This window comes from Festucalex cinctus, chromosome 2, assembly GCF_051991245.1.
Source record: "Festucalex cinctus isolate MCC-2025b chromosome 2, RoL_Fcin_1.0, whole genome shotgun sequence".
NCBI classification, from domain to species: Eukaryota; Metazoa; Chordata; class Actinopteri; order Syngnathiformes; family Syngnathidae; genus Festucalex; species Festucalex cinctus.
In genome coordinates, this window is record NC_135412.1 from 40,794,212 (window position 1) to 40,814,436 (window position 20,225).

The 20,225-nt window shown below is 42.0% G+C and overlaps 1 protein-coding gene and 3 long non-coding RNA genes across 4 annotated transcripts in view; 2 read left to right on the forward strand and 2 right to left on the reverse strand.

The window, feature by feature from the left end:
• LOC144014842 (piezo-type mechanosensitive ion channel component 2) overlaps positions 1 to 20,225 on the reverse strand; it is a 112,605-nt gene that overhangs the window by 19,257 nt on the left and 73,123 nt on the right. The window contains exons 31-40 of the mRNA XM_077515144.1: positions 5,548 to 5,707; positions 4,407 to 4,496; positions 4,045 to 4,133; positions 3,833 to 3,898; positions 3,561 to 3,670; positions 3,364 to 3,484; positions 2,019 to 2,093; positions 1,781 to 1,947; positions 1,504 to 1,703; positions 158 to 319 (exon numbers count right to left, since the gene is read on the reverse strand). Of these exons, the coding sequence (XP_077371270.1) occupies positions 158 to 319; positions 1,504 to 1,703; positions 1,781 to 1,947; positions 2,019 to 2,093; positions 3,364 to 3,484; positions 3,561 to 3,670; positions 3,833 to 3,898; positions 4,045 to 4,133; positions 4,407 to 4,496; positions 5,548 to 5,707 (1,240 nt within the window). The remainder of the gene's footprint in view (positions 1 to 157; positions 320 to 1,503; positions 1,704 to 1,780; positions 1,948 to 2,018; positions 2,094 to 3,363; positions 3,485 to 3,560; positions 3,671 to 3,832; positions 3,899 to 4,044; positions 4,134 to 4,406; positions 4,497 to 5,547; positions 5,708 to 20,225) is intronic.
• LOC144014846 (uncharacterized) lies at positions 94 to 4,797 on the forward strand. The gene is made up of 3 exons (XR_013282594.1): positions 94 to 342; positions 451 to 516; positions 4,429 to 4,797. It is a non-coding gene; the product is annotated as an uncharacterized LOC144014846 (long non-coding RNA).
• LOC144014844 (uncharacterized) lies at positions 9,359 to 10,571 on the forward strand. Its single transcript, XR_013282592.1, has 2 exons — positions 9,359 to 9,498; positions 10,233 to 10,571. It is a non-coding gene; the product is annotated as an uncharacterized LOC144014844 (long non-coding RNA).
• On the reverse strand, positions 11,075 to 12,176 carry LOC144014845 (uncharacterized). The gene is made up of 2 exons (XR_013282593.1): positions 11,917 to 12,176; positions 11,075 to 11,462 (listed from the first exon to the last, which is right to left on the reverse strand). It is a non-coding gene; the product is annotated as an uncharacterized LOC144014845 (long non-coding RNA).

Sequence of the window (20,225 nt, forward strand, 5' to 3'; positions counted from 1 at the left end):
CAGAGTTTGGCTTTAGCCACAGGTGCTTCTCGTAATGACCTCGTTTACCTGCGAGTACAGGCACCTGTAGCTAAAGCCAAACTGTGGCAGGGTTTTGACTTTCTGGACCTGGATTTCCCATCTCTGCACACCACACATGCGGGCCTTCCCAGTTCACCTCAGTGAGAGCTCATCCGCTTCGTATGAGGTCCAGTCAACATTGGCAGATTTCAGGAGTCGCTTTCTGAGATTGTTGGTAGGCGCCGTGACTGGAGGTTCATCATCTAGTTCCTCCTGGGTTGGCTGCCGGGAGCCCAGCATGGTCTCCTCTGTCATACAGCTGACGGGTAACAAAGGAAAAGTGTAAGTGAAGTAAAACAACAGCATCATATTGCAAGAGTGGTCTAGGAATGGAATTATTAAATAAGACTTTGGGTCATTAACGAACCGAACTTTGTTGTTTACAAAAAGACAATTTAGAGCATCTTCAAGCCAAGACAAGATGAAAATTGGAAATGTAAATCTTTAATATAAAAGGTAAGTATGGTCATTTTCACATATTTAGTGAATTTAACATATATGGAAGACAATTTTTAGTGTCATCAATGAACCTGATAAAACTGATTTTGCAAACGATGTCAACAATTTAGAGCATGATTAAGCAAAACTAAATTGACACAAATATTCAACATTAAATACTGCTAAGTGGCCCCAGACTGACTCTTGCCACCATTTAACCTTGGCAGGGTAACCTTGGCATGACTCTGACAACAATTATTTTGCGTATTTAATGACTGAAACACTTCTACACAGTATATTCTGTAGAGAAATTTTCGAGTAAATTTGACTCTGTTTAGAGTGGGACCAAATAGACGCAGTTTTAGAATAATATTTACGCTTGGAAGAGAGTAAAATAAAGACCTGAAAAGTAATATAAACGTTAATCAAATGTTGAGGAACAAACGACCTTCACCTTCATGTACTAAAACACAGCGGCAGCTGCTATGTGGCTCAGGGAGTAGATTGGCAGCAAGATGAAGGTTGTGAGTTCATTCCTCAACCCTTGAGTGACTTATTTTTTTTTTTCAATTCTTTATTTTACTCTCTTCCAAGCGTAAATATTATTCTAAAACTGAGTCTATTTGGACTAACTAACTAAGGACTGTTTCTTTAACCAATCAGATTTCAAATTCACCATAGTGATGTGAGCAGTTTTCCATCCGCTATTTCAACTAGCAAAACATGTCTGTAGCGATCTGCATACACTAATACCTATTATAATCAGCACTGCTTGATTCACTGCATTTTAAACAGTTTTAAATTAAATACTAAACTCCTCAAGCGCCTTGAGTTAATGTCTCCCTCCATTTTCTTTCCATCAGTTAAAATGTATTTTCAGTCATTCTATGATTGATTGTATTTTTATTTGATTTTGTATATAATTCAGTGATCCTTTCGCATAACACTAGTGATCCACGTACGGCACTTTGAGAATCACAGGTTTGGAGTCTTTGGTGGCGCTACCTTGAGACGCTGCTAGCCCAAGACATTTTGGAGGCCTGGCTCTTGAGTTTGACGTAGGCGTGACGGGAGGTGGGCAGAGCAGCTGGTGGTGAGGAAGGAGGCGGGGTGTCTTCTGGGTCTTCGTGTGAGGATAATGTGTTCTGGCGCGACAACCAGCTCTCATAATACTGCTTGACGCTTTGCTGGCTCACCTCTTTGCCCTGCAGAGCACGTCAGAAAAACAGAAACGGCGTGTTTGTTATGTGTCGTACACGTGTCATCTTGTGTCCTCGCTCACCTTCTTCTGATGCTGACTAAGTAATGCTCTCTCAAAGAGCAGCACTTTGGAAATGTCCAGGTTATCTTTGCAGAATGAGTTCAGACCCTGAGTCAGGTCATCAAGAAGTGACTGCAGGAATGCAATGCCAAATTTCAAAGTGCTGAAGAGGCGCTGTAAAATGTTTTCTGGAAAATAAAACGGTTTTTAGACACTTTCTTTGTTCACACGTACAGTCAACTCTCTCGTGTTTTATTACCTTTATCTTCTTCACCATCCTCTCTCACTGTGCTTTCATCAAGTTCATCCTCACTTGAGTCGACTCGATCAATACCTAGAGGGATGGATTTTCCGCATTTGACCAAATTGGAATACTATATTATTAATATAACGGCAAAAAGGACAGGAGCCCTGTGACAGCACACTCGTGGCCAACACATCTTACACTGAAATTGCTACACAGGTATGTTGCCGCAAAAATATGGCTCGAAGTAGAACAACTTTTTTGTCTTTCTTTTTCTTTTTTTGCTTTGACTACCTTTTGATGAAGTTTATTTTCCCATACTGTAACTGCACTTAGAAATTTCTAGGGGGAAAATCTGTTCATGGAGAGTTTGGAAATGAAAATTAACAGTACTGTTACTTTTTTTAAAATTTGTATTTATTTATTTATTTATTTATTTTTAACACGCTTTGTTGCTGTTAAGCAATTTTCCTGTGTATTCCTGTTAACATGGATATTTTTCCAAATGTTCCAACAATTTTGCAACCCTAATTTTCTTTTTAGTTCAAAATCCTTCTAATTTCCTACAAGAATATTTCACTCACCACTTTTCACGAGGTTTGTGTTTATTATTATTTTTATTATTATTATTATTATTATTATCATCATCATCATCGTGGGAATGCTGAAGCATTCCCACATATGTTATTGTGATTTTTATTGTGTTATTGTGATTTTCACACTTCTTTTTTTTTTTTGCCGCGTAACAATTCCCACATAATACTTCCAATTTACACTGTTCAAAATTTCACATTACTTACAGTATTTTCTAAATTTAACATTTAATATCAACTTCTCCCCATTCATTTTCAATGGGACAGACTTTGAACATTTTCTAAGTATCACTTTCCACACCTACTTCCGTACATATAACTTATCATCATTACCGGGTGTCTGATACTGATTGGTGGCACAGTTGGTAAAGTGCATTGTCCAGTTATCAAGAGGTCATAATTTATCTCTCAATTTACTTCATAAGCATTCCACATGCTTTCAAATTTTAGCATTCAGCTATTAGCGTTCAGCTTTCAGCATTCCCAAGCAATTTCTCCAGAAATTGCACTTAGTCTAGTTGTTATTATTATTATTATTATTATTATTTATTTAATTATTTAATTTTTTTTAATCAGTCAGATATCACAAGTTTCACTTCTTTCTGTCCCACTTCATTTCTTTCTTGAAGAATGAAATCAAATTTTGAATTGAATTGATGTTTCACAGATAAATTCTAAATTACAAATGTATTTTTATCTCATATTTCTTTAAAATATTCTGTTTAGTGTTAATAACAAGTGAAGTCCGCCCGTTTTTGTGGCCTCACTCTGCTGTGCCTGAAGCGCTCTCTTTAATCTCTTCTTCTCCTCTTTCTTCATTCGCCTCTTCTCTCTGCTCAGATCCTTCAATGCTGCTTTGGAGCTGGTGACCCAGGCGTTGTAAGCCAGCTAAGAATAACAACTTTTCACATTAATTTCAGGTTTTGGTTTTGTCATTTTCTGTTGTCTTCAGGCTTCATCAAACCTGAAAAGCAGATTTCTTCTTTGGGGGTTCCTCCTCTTTCTTCTCTGGATCTTCCTCTTCCTCCTCCTCGCTGTCACTTTCAAACAGGTGGTAGCCACAGTTGTTTTCAACTGTGTGAAATATAGCAGTGTCACACTAACAATATTGAGAGCATTAGCCATCTACCGTTTTCTATATGCCCAGTTATTCCCAATCAATCAATGTTAGATCAGTAAGACACTGAAAGAGGTACGCAATCTACTTTCATTTGTTCTATTTGCTTCATCACATACCTCCAGGCCGTGAGACCCAAGGCTTCCACCATTTTCCTGCATCCATCTTGGCTTTTTCTTCTTCATCTGGGGGAAGAAAAAAAAATCAGTCTGTGCATGTCTAAATCATATTTGTAGTGCTAGATACAAGTGTAGAATGAAGTTCTTGTGTAAATGCTGAAAGGCAAGCATTCGACTCAGAATGTGTCCAAAACGATTATATTCATTAGTACCCAGTTTCTCTGACTTCTGAGCAGCCGGAAGATCCACTTTGTCTGCTGGCGTGGGCCGACTCCTCTGTTTGGATTTAATCTTCTCCATTCTACAAGAACATGCAGAATGTTTAACACATGTTTTACATTGACAAAAGTATTGGGACACCTGGCCATTCCAGCTCCAGTACAGGAAGGATTTGTGAGCTTCCCATCTAATTTTGGTCATGGGATTTTAGACTATCCCCGCATCAATTAATTAACTGACTAGAGGCAAGTCCAAATTAATTTTGCCCACATACTGTATTAGGACAAATGGGAGCAGATTTGCTGGTATTTTTGGCTAACTGGATGCATTATTTGCATTCTACTGTGTGTCTTACTGTTTCTTCAATGTCTCCACAGATTTCTTCTCCATCTCCAGCCGGGCTGCTACTTGCTTTTTGACCTTAGCCTCAAACAGTTCAGCACCTCTAAGGGACCAAGAGAGATATTTTGAGTTTGGAAAAGAAGATACAAGTTTGTTAGTTGTTGTAAAGAAAACTAAATCTATGCTAATATTAGTGTTAATTTCACTAACGAAACCTAAACAAAAATATTTTCGTCAACACATATTTCACTGGATGAAAACTAGACTAGACCAAAACCCTCATTAATAAACAATAATTGGGACTAAATCAGTACGCATTTTTGTCAACTAATGAAGATAAGACGAAAATGTACTTCACTTAATAAAAGCTGGACTGAAATCTATGGACATTTTAGTTCATGAATAAAGATGAGGCGAAAATTATATGATTTTGTAAAATCCTGTTTCTGCTAATCTGTCACTGTGACACACCCTTATTTTAAACCTGCAGCTAGCGAGTGCAACATACACAAACACGTGGGACAGACAGGAGATGAATTTATAGTGAAAAGTTAAAAAAAGAAAAAAGGAAATTAGAAATATAACGTAACATTAATCCAACGGTTCTAACATTCGAACAATAATGTTAAATCCGGCCGCTAACTAATGCTGACTAATTTACTAGCTCGTAGCATGGAGTCATAGCAGCTACTTGTTGATATAGTGTAATTGTGCATGAAGTTGTTTTTCATCAAAAAGATGAGAAAATTTTATGTGAAATAGTTTTAGATCCGAAATGTTCAACATTATCTGTTGACAAAAAAAATATACAGGGGTAAAATGACTGTCCTGACTAAAACTAGACTTAAAATGTTGACAGTTTTTGTTGACTAAAAATAGACACTAAAATAAAAACTAAAATGCTAGAGTTATAGTTGACTGAAAGTGACTAAATAAAAATGGGATGAGGTTGACTATGATAAAACCTAACAAGCGTGATCCGTAACATTGGACTAAAACAGACTAAATTTTAAAATGTCTGATAAAATTAACACTAGCTGATATATCAAAAAACAAAAATCAACAAATAAACCAGGAAAAGCATACAAATTTCAAATACCCCGTTTGTGTTCTGAACATTCTTGATACATTATGACAGATCTGATTCTACAGACCTGGAAGCCAATATTTTGGCAGACTTGAGGTCAGCCACCACATAGAGGAAGTAGTAACTGAGGAAGACCCTCCTCTGTGCTAAAAGGACGGTGAAACAGATTGCATCCCACACGATCCCGGCCTCGTCTTTGGGCAGCTCACATTCGTCATCCGGCTCAGCTAAAGAACATAAAGAATAGTCTTATCATTGTATTATACACTTATTAGACATCCATCTCTTCATTTTCTATACAACTTGTTATGGTTGTGTGTGAGCAAGAGCTTAGATCCAATTAGGCAAGGCACACGAGTCACCGGCGAATAGCAGAGCATACTGTAAACAATACAGTAAATGACCATTTTAGTCAATACAATTTTACAATTTAGATGCTTCTAATCTAATCTACCTTGCATGTTTTAGGCAGATAAAACTAATGAAATCATGGAGAGAACCTGCAAACTCCACAAAACTGGGCCTTAGCCGAGATTCAAACGTTGGACAAGTAGACTCTGAAGCAGATGTGCTAACCACTACATGGATGTAACGATATCCAAACATCATGATATGATATCATGATATGAAGGTCACGGTATAATAATTATTACGATATTGTGGGGAGGTTGGCGATATAAAAAGAGGTCACAATATTGTAAAAGAAGGAGATCATACTAAAAAAACACACACAATATTGTGGTTTTGTACATAACACCCATGCATATAAACAACCTACAATCTCTAATAACACGTAATATTGAGGCACTTGTAGCGATAATTGGGTCGTCTTTTGGACGAATTAATAATCTGGACGTTACAGAGGTAAATTATATTTACCTCGATAACCTCTAGGGGCACCACGTTGGTTTTGCTTTGGGTTAACAGGAGCAAACAACGACCAAAATCCTTCTTTCATCAGTCATTGATAATCTAAAGTCGCCACACTCGATATTCAGTGGTTCGTTGTACTAACAAAAGAATAATAATCCACTCGGAAACACAGATGACTTAGGCGGAATAGAGTTCATAAAACATGCATTTATTCACGATTGCTACACTACAGAATCAAAACACTGCCTATCTAACTATTCTACCGTCAGAAGAAAAGGTATAAAATAAAGCGAATGAAAATAAGGAAGGAATGCGAATGAATAAAGAAACAGGGAAAAGAGAAATTTGACCTGCCAGATTTGTGATATGTTTCAAACGTAAGTTGCACACGGTGGATACGCCGAGCTAGTAATCAAACGCACACTTACGAGAATCGTTTGCGTCGAACGAGCAAAAGGGTCTTGTGGAAAAGGGGGAAAAATAGTCAATGTTCGTTCCAAAAAGGCAAGAAAAAAAAAAAAAAGGGTTTATTCCACAGGTGAGCAAGGGAAGCCACTCAGGGGCCTGACGTAGTTGCGCGGCTCGTCCCTTGATTGGTCGGCGACTCGGCGAGGTTGATTCTGCCGGGCAGCTTTCCGAGTTCAGGTGTTGCAGCTCGGTCCGTACGCGCCTGCGTACGGGGAAGGCCAGCCGTTGGAGGTGAGCTGGCACCGCGACGGGGCGCCACCGAGTAGCAGGTGAGGTGCGCGGCTTAGGTGCACAACCTTGAGTCCGGCGGTACGTTGCAAGTGTACCCCAGGGCCGCGAAGGTCGGGCGGGCAAGCACCGATGGTGGAACAAAAAAACCAAAAAAAAACCCAAAAGAGTCTTTAGTCAGCGTTGCAGTTTGCACCTGCTTTGGCGTGGCGTGGAGCGAGGGTCCGCTCTCGGCAACGGTTGCTGCCAGAAAAGAAAAGGGCCACGTGGTTGGCAAGTTTCTTATGGCGTTAGATTTGTGCCACAATTCCGTGCGTAACAAAATGTGTTTCGTACGTACAAAATGTGTTTCGTACGTACAAAATGTGTTTCGTACGTACCAAAAATGTGTTTCGTACGTACAAAATGTGTTTCGTACGTACCAAAAATGTGTTTCGTACGTACAAAATGTGTTTCGTGCGTACAAAACAGTCCTCGCGCACGCTTGCTACGTCTCTCCTCAACACGTACGAAACTTTGATTTACGCTTGCGATGCAAGGGTCGAGGCGTAATATTTGTGCCACAATTCTTAACCAATCAGGAGTCGGACAGGAGAGCAAATCCTGATTGGCTGTTTAATATCCAATCAGGCAGAACTTTGACAACGTGTCGTCACGCCGCGTTGCATCATGGGCGCTTCTTCGATTTTTGTTTTGTTTTGTTTTGTTTACTAGCACTCGGTGCTTTCCTGTTTGTATTTTATCTGCATTTCTGCTGACTTTTATTTACTTAACAAAAGTTTTGGTAACCCTTTATAATAACTACCCGTTATAACTAGTTAATAGACCATTAGTAAACTGTTAATGAGTTATTAATGACTTATTAAATGTTTGTTAACTGTTTGTTAAGGTTTTAAAATGATGTCTATAAATAGTAAAAATTTTATTTTTAAACTGTTAGTTATTGAGCTCTAAATGACTTGTTAACTGTATAGTAATTATTCATAACTATATTTTATAAATTAGTAATACATCGTTAACAAGCTATTAGAAAATTACTTACTAATGACTTGATAAGTATTACTTCATAGTTTGTATAGGTTATTGGGACGTTATTATAAAGTTGCCACTATTCCTCATTTATTGCGTGTTAGTAAATGTGGAGTAGTTGCAACTTTAGAATAACGTCCCAATAACATAAATAGAGTAATAACTAATATTTAAGTTGTAGATTAACTCACTTCTTTACAGCAGTTGTTAATAGTTTGTTAACCATCTACTAATACTATACCAGTGAAACTTTGTAGAGGAGCACATGAGTGGAAAAAGTTCAATGGTACGGAAAATTGATATTTAGGCATGGTAAGGCATAGTAATTTTATATTTTAAATTTCACCTTCAAATTCTGTACTTTCAACTTGTTCCACCTGTTTGTTGTTTGACAAAGTTTCATAGTTATTAGTAGATGGTTAACATCTACTATGTAAAGAATTAGCTAATATATAAGTTAAATATTAGTAAGTAGTAGGGGTGTTAAAAAAAAAATCGATTCGGCGATATATCGCGATACTACATCGCGCGATTCTCGAATCGATTCAATAATCGGCAGAATCGTTTTTTTTTTTTTTTTTTTTTTTTTTTTTTAATATTAATATTTTATTTTAATGCTGTTCAAACATGAAACAGATTACAACCTCTGTAAGACTGAAATTTCAGATAAATAAATAATACATTTTCATATAAATCTTACACTCTACAAGCTTACTGATTAGTATTTTCTAAATTTGAATGAAAAAAATCGCAACAATCGATTTATAAATTCGTATCGGGATTAATCGGTATCGAATCGTGACCTGTGAATCGTGATACGAATCGAATCGTTAGGTACTAGGCAATTCACACCCCTAGTAAGTGGCTAATTTATACTATTGGGATATTATCGTAAAGTTGCAACTGTTCCTCATTTAATAACAGTTAATAAATGAGGAATAGCTACCACTTTAGAATAACGTCCTAATAACAGATATAAACTATTAACTGATACTTAACAAGTCATTATTAAGTAATTTACTAATAGTTTGTTAACTTAGTCTTACTAATTTATAATATATAGTTACAAATGATTAATATACAGTTAACAAGTCATTTATAACTCAATAACTAACAGTTTAATAATGACATATTAACTGTTTATAGTCATAAGTATAAATCCTTAACAAACAGTTAACAAACATTTAATAAGTCATAAACAACTCATTAATTAACAATCAACTAATGATCTATGAACTACTTATAACGGATAGTTATTATAAAGTGTTTCCAAAGTTTTGTTATATTACGGGGTGAAGCAGCTCCCAACTGCTTTCCTGCTTAGCGGAAGACAAGTTTTAGCCCTCATGGGACCGTTGGATGACCGTTGGGGGGGACGCTAACTTCCGAATCGAAGACTACTTTCAACATTTTCATAACGGTAAGTAGCATAAAAATAGCATCTTTTAACTTGGCCACTATCACACACAGGCTTCCAAGACAATCCAAATTGTATGTAATAGTTACATACACGACATTGGCAATGGATGTGCATAGTTATGATGAAGAAAAAAAAATCGCCACCCCCTTTCTTTATTTTCTTATGCATTTTTAGTGCCTAGTGCCACCAAATGTATATCGTGTAACTAACAGACAGAAAAAAACATGGAATGTCCAAAAGCACTGTTAACACAATGCCATAGTTACTGATTTTTAAGTACGTTAGTGATATTGATTAGAAAATCGTGGAAAATTACGAGATATCAGCTCTTGAATTCAATTCACGAGTTAATTTTGTTGTCATTACCTGTATACTTGTGCACATAAATGCCATCTCAAACAAATCACTAAAGTAGCCTTTTACCACCTAAAAGACTTCGACCGAAGGGTTGCATGCTCCATACCAGAAGAACCTGACTCATGCTTTTATTTCCAGTAGACTTGATTATTGCAAAGGTCTTCTGACTGTTCTCCCTCAAAAGAGCATCATATTATAGCTGCAGAGGTTATGAAGTGGTTACCCTTAGTTGTACTAGACATTTAACATGAACAAGAAACTGTAGAAACATGGATGGTCACATTGTTTTCCCATAACTACATGAAGATGGATGGATATGATTGTTTCACGTTTTACAATTAATAACCTTGAGCTTTTGTTTGTTTCCAATTTACCAGGTAAACCAATCCAGATTGCGCATCGTTTCTATATCCGGGTCACAGTCATCAATAAGATGTCTAAGGATAGAGAGTACAGCTGAGATGGATGGGACGGCGATGGATGGCTCCACAATAGCAGTCTACCATGCCTACTGTGTGTAAAACTTGAAATAAAAACTGCAAAGATGCACTGTAACTGAGGACGATTCATTTGATTTAAAAACAAAATGTACAGTTTGCTGTTTGTTGATCGATAATGCATCATTAAGTGTCAATTACAAATACAATGTGTAATATATTTTCATCTGTGGAACCTCTTGGGTCTTGCATTCTCAATACATCATCGTGAGTACAGTACTCTGAGGTCTTCTTGGTCAATGATGGGCAAATGTGCAGTGTGTGCACTTCCGCACTTTAATCTTGAAACCATAAATGTGTCATGTACTGCATTGGCACTGTACCTGCAATAGTATTTTGGTTATTGTTTACAGGTTGTTCCGAATACAGTGTGTGTGACACTTTTTATTTTTCTAATTGTCAATGATACTGTTTGCAAGACACATTTAAATAAGTTCAGTAAAAGTGTCGACAACTTACAGGAGAAAAAATATTTTAAAAATGTTTGATTTGGTATGCTGCAAAACAGGCCATTACAACTATTTGAACTTCAAATTATGATAGTCCAATGTTAATGTTGTCATTCTTCAGGAGCTCTTGATTTCTCTGCTGTCAAGCTCAAGCTTCACGTTCTGACTCTTCCTACAGACATTTTAATGACTAAGTCAAATTGGTCTCATCAGCTGGCTCAAAAACGTCAGGAATTAGGGCTGCACAAAATTGGAAAATCATGCAATACGCGATTTTGCTGAATATAGCAATAGATATTGCAATATTTAATATGGATCTAAAGAAATGACTGATGATGATTTTATTATCTAATGAACAAATTATATTTCTCATGCAGTAAAATGTATTCAGAGTTATTTAATTGTAATGACTTCAATAATGTTCAACTAGTGGATGGTGGTGCACATTTTAGCAAGTGGCTGACTGGTCAAATTCAGATAAAAGCAAAAAATTCCATATGAAACTTATTGCATGTCTGTTATATGCATATTGCATGGGCCAATAGCGCGATATTAATATTTTTCCCACTCCACTTCTTCATCTTCTGCTTCTCGTGGTGTTTTTGACACTTCTGTTGTGGTGTCATCAGGTGCATTCTGGGTCCTTTGTCATCTTTGTTGCCTGGTAATAAAAACAAAACCCAAGGTTAGCGCTCAGATTTTTAATTGTCTATCTGTTGTTATGGAAAAATGACAAGATCAACCATGTTTCTCACATTAGTAAAACAATTATTTTGGGCAAACATGTTTATTTCAACAGCTGCTAGTCATGGTGTATGGTTGTCTTGTAACCAAAATGAATTCAATTCTTATGTCAATAACTATGGCATTGGACTGCCAAACACAGTGCTCTTATGTATTCAATGTTTTCTGTTATTCACGATATACCTTTAGTGGTACCAGGCACTAATTACTAAAGAAAAATGGATGGTCTAACATTTTCTTTTCTACTTCTTATACAACGCCACTCATGATGGCATGCATTGTTTAAGATTGTAATGATAGTAGCACGATCAAAAGAGGACAAAACTATAGGATTTACTGACTTAAATACAGTACAGTATTTTGTAACTTACCATAATGAAAACGTAAGTAGCAGGTTAGCCTCTTCTCTTTTTTTTTTCTTCTATTTTATGCCGTCATCCAACATCACCATAAGCGCTAAAACTTGTTTTCCCTCCTTCTTCCGCTAAGCAGGAAAGCAGTTAGGAGCTGATTCATCCCGTAACATAACAAAACTTCTATTAAGTAAATAAAAGTCAGCAGAAATACAGACAAAAATTCAAACAGGAAAGGACCGAGTGCTTGTTTAAAAAAATAAATAAAAAATCGAAGAAGTGCCCATGATGCAACGCGGCGTGACGACACGTTGTCAAAGTTCTGCCTGATTGGATATTAAACAGCCAATCAGGATTTGCTTTCCTGTCCGACTCCTGATTGGTTAAGAATTGTGGCACAAATATCACGCCTCGACCCTTGCATCGCAAGCGTAAATCAAAGTTTCGTACGTGTTGAGGAGAGACGAAGCAAGCGTGCGCGAGGACTGTTTTGTACGCACGAAACACATTTTGTACGTACGAAACACATTTTTGGTACGTACGAAACACATTTTGTACGTACGAAACACATTTTGTTACGCACGGAATTGGGGCACAAATCTAACGCCATAGTTTCTTGGAACAAAGAGTTCGAGCAGGCTGGGGCACTTGCAGGTCGTGCAAGAGAGTTTTTGGAAGAGGCTTGGAAGCCAGAGGGAAGAGGCGGAAGAGCAGGAAGAGGCAAGAGACAGAGGTCCCCTCATCCTTTTAAAGTCTTTGGGCGGGGCTTCAGTGGGTGGTGGCACACCCTTCTGCTCGCTCGGGCAGACTTTAAGAAAAACATTATTAAAGAGATTAATAATTTGGCATTAAATTTGGTCAGTCTGGCAAATCAGTTTTCCCACACAACCCGTTTAACACACATCGTAATTAATGCATCATAAACTAACTTGTGAGGTAACTTCTACTTGTCTAATCTGACTGAACTGAGAGATATTGATTATCTTTCATTCTTTATGGAGTACAAATGAAATAGGATGTTCACACACACAAAGATATAACGTGAATCATTCGTAGTTCAGTTGTCTGTCAAGAATTATCATGGTATAAATGTGTAAAATGCGGTTACTTATGTGAATTGTCACTAAGGATAGTTCCAAGTTTCACCACTTGGCGGTGCTGTTGCTCCATCTAGACGTTCCAGGAAGGGCGAGACGCCAGAATATCCTTTGTGATTGATAAGAAGTCATGAACATTCCTTTGATCGGTCATTTGTGTATTCCAAATCATTGGAGCCATTTGTTCGGGCTCCGAGAAGACGGGCTTGAATACACTCCTTCGGCAGACGCATACATTCCTTTGTCACCTGGTCAGCGGCTTCAAAAGAGCTTTTGTTGGTGGTTGGGTGACCACCTGCAGAGCTGACCAAGCTTAGATCCTGTCTGGGCAGTGGAATATTTATGCCACTGCAGAGAATTTGCTTTAGGAGAAGCAAACTTAAAAAAAAAATTATTAGAGGGTGGATTGGGCCATCGGCCATAGTTGTTACAGACCCCCCTTCGTCAAGCGGGATGAATCTTCAGGATGTCCAGGTTGACGGGTCCAGATGATGCGTGGCCAGGGTCCAGGTCACGGTCAGACGGCCGGAGTCCCAGTCACGCTCTGCTGCAACACTCAAGACATACCACTGGTGCAACTTTTCCCTAACCTCTGCCTGGTTATGTGTATGCAGGGTAGGGGTGTTAAAAAAAAATCGATTCGGCGATATATCGCGATACTACATCGCGCGATTCTCGAATCGATTCAATAATCAGCAGAATCGATTTTTTTTTTTTTTTTTAGGATTCACACCTTGTGCATGGAAGAATGTTATATGAACGGAACATTAAGCCTTAATATTTTATTTTAATGCTGTTTAAACATGAAACAGATTACAACCTCTATAAGACTGAAATTTCAGATAAATAAATAATACATTTTCATATAAATCTTACACTCTACAAGCTTACTGATTAGTATTTTCTAAATTTGAATGAAAAAAATCGCAAGAATCGACTTATAAATTCGTATCGGGATTAATCGGTATCGAATCGAATCGTGACCTGTGAATCGTGATACGAATCGAATCGTCAGGTACTAGGCAATTCACACCCCTAATGCAGGGTATGTCTGTGTGTTTTCAAGGTGTCTCTATGTGTATTCAGTCAACAGTGTGTGTCTAACTTGGTACTGTGTCAGCTGACTGAGGGACTCGGGTCCCAAAACAGGCGCGGGCCTGGGAAAGACGCAAGACGCGAAATTCCAAACAAAAGAAAAGGAAGAAAACTTTCCTAAGGCTATAAGGCTAGTATCATATTATGAGTAACTAGGGAAAACGAATAGCAAATTAAAGAAGAGAGAGAGAGAACGAAAAAGAGGCTTTCGCCTTCTAAAACTCAAAAACCCGGGGCCATATTACGGCCATAGCTCTCTTATAAAGATGGGGAGGTTGTCTCAGGCACCTGCGTGTCGGTGCAAATCTCCACCCCTGGGGGTGTTCGTCAAAAAGTCTTAGGTCGGTTAGCGCGACACTATCATTGCTAGGTACTTAGCTATCGCATCTTCCTATAGCGTAATTAAACACCCAAAAAGTCGTGCGCTATCCAAGAATAACTGAAGGGAAAAGGGAAAAAAGGGAGGAGGGGAGAAAAAGAAGCGAAAGGAGGAAAGAAAAAAAAATAAAAAATCAGAGTATCCTCGGCAGTCACGCTAGACTAAGGGAAGGAAGGCAAAGGGGCTTATTTAGATTAGCTAGACTCACTAACGCTTTAAAAAGAGTACTCTGACCTGCTTTTGAAGGCCTCAAGTACGGGGGAACTTTTTATAGCTAGCAAAAACTGATTTCACGCAGCATACCATTCATAAGTATTATAACACCTTGAGTGTACATAATCTTTTGAATTCAAGTTGCGAATCGTTTTATAGTTGTCTAGTCTAGTTCTGCCTAACGCTATCGGTGTTACAGCTAGGACCGTATCCTTAAGTGTTGCACCAAGCGTCTGCAAATAAGTAGAAAAACACAGTATGCTAACTTCTCGCAATCATTCGTAAGCAATCCTGGTTATTCAATCAAGGCAATTTTCGCTGCACGTCCGGGTTCAACCGTTTCTGGCCGACTCACCACGGCGGTCATGCACAATATCAGGGTTGTCATCATATCACACCATCCCCTAGCAATCAATAAAGACAAGCGGATTAGCGTCGCTCGGTGTGGTATCACTTAGGGGTTTGGTAGGTGTAGCGGGGTGTTGACCCCCCTTTTGCACGTCTGATACTTCTAAACATCGTAGTCAGCTAGGTCGGTCGACGGAGTTTGGCGCGTCTGTCGAGGGTGTCGCTTGGGTCGCTGACTCGGAGTCAGCTGGTGACCCCCCTTTGTCAGTTACGCGCGTATGCTGGTCCTGAGATTCGCTCGATCGCGTTCCCAGACGTTCAAAACCGCAGTGACTTTTGATCTGATTTCGGTGGACCCACCTCAGTTGGTCCCCCTGACGTCCTTTATTCATCCTAATTTGATAGGCGACGGGTGACAGTTTGTCGACGATTTCGTATGGTCCTGACCACCGGGGAAGAAATTTCCGGGCGATGCCCCTCTGGGCACGCGGAGTATTAGCATTTGGTTGCGCGAACAAGTAGTACCATACTCGATCACCTATTTCGAACTCGGTTCGTGAGGCTTTCCTATCGTAGTAGGTTTTCTGACCTTCTGCACTTTGTTTAAGCTGTTGTTGAGCAAATGCAAACGTGGCTCGGAGGTGGGCTTGCAAGTCCTCCACGTACTGGGAGGCCGTGTATGCCGTGGCTAGGTTTGTTTCTCCTGGCTGATACATCAGGTGCAGGGGGAGCGTCATTCGCCGTCCGGTCATCATTTCAAAGGGGGCCACCCCTGTGGATTCGTGAGGAGTGGCTCGAATCGCCATGAGGATCAGTGGGAGTCGGGTGTCCCAGTCCTGATGGTTGGAAACAACAAACTTTTTCAGTAAATTTACCACGGTGCGATTAGTCCGCTCCACCTGTCCTGATGACTGTGGGTGATGGCTAATATGCAACTGGGCCTTGATTCCGAGCATTTGCCAAAGTTGTTGCATTACCTCGGCTGTGAAGTGGGTTCCCCTGTCTGAGTTAACCCGTGAGGGCAACCCAAAATGGGAGAACACGTGGTTCATCAGCAGGCATGCAGTGGTGTGTGCGGTGGCAGGCATTCTACCCACTTGGTGAACGCGCAAACTACTGTAAGAAAGTATTTGTTCCCTCTCAGAGATCTGACCAGTGGTCCCACCCAATCAATTTGGAGATCAGACCATGGGAAGTTGACTCCTTTCTGTTGGAGTGGTGCTCGGTGACTCGGGTTTGCTGGTTGAAACTGGCAGCAAACCAGGCATCCTTTGAAGTAGGTTGCTACATCATTATGCATGCACGGCCAGTATGCCACCTGTTGTAGTGCGGTGACCGTGGCCTTCAATCCGCGGTGGCCTGCATAAGGCGCGTCGTGGGCGTATGTTAGCAAGACCCCCCTTTGGCTCCGTGGAACCACCAACCGCAGGGCAGGCGGAGACGCGGAGTCATAAACCAGAAGGCCCTTAACGAGACGCAGCCTTTGCAGCACGGAGAGCAAGTCTTTGAAGTCGCTGTCGTCACTCAACGCGTCAGGCGACACGGGGTTGGCGACAGGATCAGAAAGGTGCTGAACTATTTTGAAAAGCGCGGGGTCGCCGGCCTGTTGGGCGACCAAGTCGGAGGTTCAGACGGGCGGTACGCACGCCACGGGCCCCGTAGGGGTTCGTGTGGGGGCGTCGCGAGACTCCGCGGCGGCCGCAGCGCGGCGGCGCGTGAGAACGTGGACCTCCAGGGTGGGCTGGTTGGGCAGCCAAGCTATATCAAATGTCCAAGGAGTCCCGTTGAGGGCCCCTTGTTTGGCTAACGTGTCCGTTAGGTCGTTAAAATGTTTGTCAGGTCCTGGGACTTTTGAGTGTCCCCGGACCTTTTTCCAATAGACATGCATATCATTGGAGGCAACCAAATGGTCGCATGTCAAAATGAGGTCGCGGTGTTTAATGGGTTTCTTCCCTGACGTAAGGAAACCATTTTGACGCCACACCGGTAGATGACAGGTGAAGGCGAGGCGGGCATAGTTTGAGTCAGTGCAGATAACCAGCACCGTGACACCGTGTTCAACTGCCAATTTGAGTGTAATCAGGATGCCAGCGATTTCCGCATATTGAGAAGAGTGGGGGCCCAATTGGAATTGCAGTGGTTTGCACGGTGTGTCGTTGACCCAAGCGATGCCCACCCCAGCCTGCAGCTGGGTTTGGTGGTGGTAAGAGCAGCCATCCACGTAAGCTGTAGGCATGTCTTTGCAGACATGTTCCTCAAAATAGCGGTGACGCGTGAATTCCGGCATCGGTGCAGCGGCGACGTCTGTCGGGGAAGTTGACACACAGTTCTGGCAAATCGCTAGATCGGTACCCAGCGGTAACTTTGCGTTTTTCGTGTACCGGACTCGAACATCGTAACTTTGTAACGCCATAAGCCAGCCGGCAATGCGCGCATTTGTTACGGCACCGTCTCGAATGCGTTGGTTGTTAAGAAAAGTAACCGGATGATGGTTAGTATCAATCATTACTTTTTGGCATCCAATGTAGTTTGAGAAATGTTTGATTGCCCATACTGTGGAAAGCAGGGCTTTTTCGCAGTCGGAGTATTTCAACTCGGGGCCGTTCAATGTTTTACTGGCGTACACCACGACGCGTTTATCCTGGTTGTACATTTGGTATAGACCCGCACTCAAACAATGGTCGGAGAATCCTGCTTCCAAGAAAAATTCCTTGTTGCTATCGGGGTACGCGAGACAGGGGGCGGAGCCCAGCTTTTGTTTTAGCATATTCATCGCGTTGTTTTGTTCGTCACCCCAATCGAAGGGCGTGTCTTTCTTCAGCAGGTTAGTAAGAGGGCGTGCTATGTCAGCAAAATGATCAATGAACTGGCGCGAATAGTTGCACACGCCAAGGAAGCTGCGCAGTTTTGACACATCGGTGGGGGTTTTGATGTCAAGAAGGCCTTGAATATGGCTGGATTGTGGTTCAATCCCGTTCGGCCCAACCAAGATCCCCACGTAGTTGACCTTCGTGCGACACCACTGACCTTTCAGGAGGGACAGTTTGGCGCCTGCAGAAGACAGCTGTCCAAGAACGTGGTCGATTTCCATCAAGTGGTCATCCAAAGAGGAGCTCCTCATCATAATGTCATCGACATAAATGAGGTTGCCCCTGGCGGCGGCGTCAGGGCACGCCTTGTTGAGGAAGATGTTAAATTCGGCTGGCGAGTTGGCGTAGCCGAATGGACCCCGGTTGAAAGTGTACTGTTTGTTGCCAAAGGTGAATGCCAACTTGTATTGATCCCTGGGGTCTACTGGGATCGTCCAGAACCCCGAAGCCACATCAATGGTGGTGAAGAATTTGGCATCTCGAACCTTGGGAAGTTCCTGTTCAAGTTGTGTCATGGGCCATCGCGAAAGAGGAACCTGTTGGTTCAGTTTGCGATAGTCAATGGTTGGTCTCCATGTGCCGTTTGGCTTCAAGACTGGCCACAATGGAGCCCAATAGGTGCTGTTACAGGGGCGAATGATGCCCTTTTCCAGCATGGCGTTGATAGTCTTCTGTACTGGTTCGTAAGAAGCTATCGGAATCTTGTACTGGCGCACGAAAGTTGTAGGAGCGCCGGGCTGGGTCGGGATGCGGACCACATGTAGTGCCGTCAACCCGCAATCCAAGGAGTCCTTGGCAAAAGAGGGTGTGTATTTCATTAACACGGTGCGCAAACGTTCGCGGTCCTGTTCGGACCGGAGCGCGTCGGCGCGGTGCAGAACTTCTTGGAGGTGCGCCTCGAACTCTGGGTACGGTTGAAGGTCCCCATTTGGAGTCGTGGTTGGTTGAGGTGTCTCTGGGTTTCCAGAGGGAATGCTAGAGGGCGTTGGAGGCAACGCGCTCAAGGCATAAATCACCAGTTGTTGGTCTGTCCCCAGGTCCACCCGGACGATGTCTTCATCGTTGGTGGGACCGGCAGGGTTGACCGTAACAAGCTGAGATGGCCTGGTGAGTCTTCGGCCACCGGTGTCTTCAGTCAAGAACAAGTCAGATGGGATGTGTCCAACCACAGGCACCGTTAGAGTGAAGTCGTGGAAGTCGGAACGGATGAGCAGGCCCAGACGGGTCACTTTTGGTATGCGAACGTCGTACGAAATGGGGTTGTGAACCAAGATCAGAGTGGTGAGGGAGGCGTCCACGATGGGCGTGGCCTCCAAGAGTAACGACAGGTTCATGAATTCCGATGAAGGTTGAAAGAAAGCGGAGCTAGCATTCAAGACCTGGTTAGCTCGCGCCACCAAGCGAACCGGAATGTTGATCGTGGTCGCCGGAGCGATCACTTCATCCTCGTTTAAGACTTCGCAAGCATCTGGGATGGTCTGTCCGGACTTCATGTTTGGAAGACTGGGAACACAAGCTAGAGGTTCCGAGTTGGTGAGGGACCAAAGCACGTTGTTGATGGTGTCCACATGGACGGCAAGACGAACAAGCAAATCTGCACCCACAAAAAGGGTGTGAGGCGCGTCCGGGACAACCAAGAAGTAGTGGGTCAGTGAGCGCTGTTTCCACTGAAGGTTTAAGGCGCACACGCCCACTGCAGTTATTGTGAGAGGGGGTTCCGTGTTCAACGGAAACCGGCAAGACTTGGAAACGAAAAGAATGTTCGGGTCGAGATCTCGCAAGTTGTCAGCGAATGCTGCAGAAATGGCTGATTTGTCAGCCCACAAGGCGAGGACAGCGTCAAGAACAGGTGCACCTTGCACGTGGACACCTCGGATGATGCACGGGGCGTACCCTGCATCAGGTGGGGGTGGGTCAAGGTCACAAAGAAAGGTGTCATGGCTTCTCAGCCGGTCCTTTGTCGGGGACGCGAGGGGTCCTGCCTTGGACTGTGTCGTGTCCCAGCTCCCTGTGGGGGCGTCTGCTTCCCCGTGGGGTGGTTGCGCCCGAGTCACAGTGCAGAGCTGAGCCTGGTCAGGGCCCGAAGGAAATGTCGGCAGGGCCTGCCGCACCTGGGCCCAAATCTGGAGTCTCTGGTAGTCTATGATGGGTTGGAAGCGGAACAACAGGTCTTGGCCAATAAGAAGGGGGACTGACTCAATGGGTCCCACATAGACTGGATGAATGAATTCCTTGGGGCCAATGGACCAGTGTACCATCGCGACAGATTCCAGCTTTGTGTTAGTAGGTGAGAAGGCGCTAATGGTGAGTGGGCACCGCCGTAGG